General features: G+C 42.6%; 1 protein-coding gene across 1 annotated transcript in view; it reads left to right on the top strand.

Annotated features, from left to right (window-relative positions):
* The first annotated feature begins 1,233 nt into the window (after positions 1-1,233).
* LOC119419334 (GDP-Man:Man(3)GlcNAc(2)-PP-Dol alpha-1,2-mannosyltransferase) overlaps positions 1,234-2,020 on the top strand; it is a 14,338-nt gene continuing 13,551 nt past the window's right edge. The window contains exons 1-2 of the mRNA XM_037686641.1: positions 1,234-1,309; positions 1,494-1,715. Of these exons, the coding sequence (XP_037542569.1) occupies positions 1,251-1,309; positions 1,494-1,715 (281 nt within the window). The 5' untranslated portion in view covers positions 1,234-1,250. The remainder of the gene's footprint in view (positions 1,310-1,493; positions 1,716-2,020) is intronic.

Here is a 2,020-nt window from a genome sequence, read left to right as displayed (position 1 = left end):
GATTATTTTTGTTGAAACATTCCATCTTTCATTCAGAGGACATCATCAGTCTGAGAAGCCACAACAAACTCAGTCTTATAAATAGCACCTAACATCGTGGATAAACCAGTTGGACGTACCTCAGGACCTGATTTAACTCGGGGGCAGTGGGGGTGGGGGGGGTGTGTGTGTAGTGGGGGGAGCTTTTGAATAAAGTAGATGATATTTCCAGCATTTTGGTGCAGCCTGTTTTAAGGGGTTGTTAAACATCGACGTTGTCGTGGCTTATAAGAACCACATTGGCGTTCAATACAGCTGAAGCGGTACCTTAGTTCAAAAGATTTATTTGACAACGGATTACAAGTATTCAGAAGATCAAAAACAAATACATTTGTACGCATACAAAAGGGCATTTCTCAGACAGACCTGCATCAGCGCCAATCTTCCAGCAAAATGCAACGACCTCTGCTGTGACTCTTTTCCTTATCCTAGATTTTCTGCAGCCTCGGCTTCTGATTGGTCTAAACACCCCGTTGTCATGGTTACGGGGCTCTTCTGCCTGGCAGATAAGTCTTGGAGGTCACATACCGAAAGATAAAGTTTATGGCCCTTTGTTAGCAGGTGTTTTTAGCTGAAGATTTTACCCTGAGCTGATCACACTTGTTAAACGATTAAATGCTACTTTCTATTATCTTTACTAATTATGTTTAGTCAGCTATATTAAGTTTAAGCAAACTACATTGAGTTTAAAGTAGAGAAATGTGTTCAGAGACTCTTAACGTCTCCCATCCTATGTGTGTGCGTGTCAGTCCCTGTGTGTGTGAGAGCGTATGTGTGTGTGAGTGAGAACTTATACGAATGTGAATTAGCTGAAGATTTTCTCTAGTTAATGTAGGATTATATTTAAACAAACTACCTGAAGTTAATATTCTATTTAAGCAAAGTAACTGATTAATACTTAAATGATTGTAGGGTAATAAAAAACCCTTCAAAGAATGACACACTCATTTTATAACATGAAATTTCAAGCTTGATTAAAATAATAATAAAAGATAAAACATGAAATCCAACACTATCTATCTATCTATCTATCTATCTATCTATCTATCTATCTATCTATCTATCTGCATTAGCTGCACTTTTGAAAACTGAAGGAAACAGTCACATGCCGATGATGAAAAGATAAACAAACGCTGAACCAATCAGAAACCAGCTCCTTGGTCACCTGACCGGAACTTATTTGTTGTAACGTCTGGAGTTGTGTTGTCAAAATGGCTGGACACGAACATCACTACCATCACTTCTCTCTGTGTTTCTGTGATTTAATGAGGTAAATAGTCTCCCATTTGTTGAACTAAAGTGATAAAGTTGTATAGAATTAAAGAGTTGTACGGAAATAAATTAAAAGAAGAGTTGTTGTCAAAGCGAGAGGACGGGCTGCTAACTTAGCCTAAGCTAGCTGGAAGAACAGGTTTCAGTGAGCTGCAGTGAAGTCCCTGTCTGTCCCCCCGCAGACTGCTGTGGTCCCTGGTGATGCCCTGCGTCTACCTCAGCCTGTTCCTGACTCTGGTTCTGCTCTTGGTCGTGCTGGGGCTCCGCGTGTGGCTGCAGGGGCGCCGGAAGAGCCGCCAGGCTCAGGGGGGCGGCCCGGCGCTGGCTTTCTTCCACCCGTACTGCAGCGCAGGAGGCGGCGGGGAGCGGGTCCTGTGGTGCTCCCTGAGGGCCCTCATGAACCGGTGATCCTCTCTCAACTCAGCTGGACATGTGGGAGACGAAATGCGGTCATCAGTTGTTTTTTTTTTAGCTTAAATGGGTCAAACAACAATCAGTCCCCCCCAAGCTTTTCATACACTGCTGAAGTATTTGCTGTAATGTGGATTTATTTTTGAACATGGTTATGCAATAGAAATGTCAAATAGCTGCCTTTTTAGATTAAGTTTTGTTATTGTTTACACAACTTTAAATGTGAGCAAACAAGTGTCAGGTCTCGGTGACCCACATGCCAGCATGGAGGTCTCGGTGACCCACATGCCAGCATGGA

This window comes from Nematolebias whitei, chromosome 13, assembly GCF_014905685.2.
Source record: "Nematolebias whitei isolate Nwh7 chromosome 13, NemWhi1, whole genome shotgun sequence".
In the NCBI taxonomy this organism is placed as follows: domain Eukaryota; kingdom Metazoa; phylum Chordata; class Actinopteri; order Cyprinodontiformes; family Rivulidae; genus Nematolebias; species Nematolebias whitei.
The sequence above is the reverse complement of the archived record's forward strand: the minus strand, read 5'-3'. Positions and strand labels throughout refer to the sequence as shown.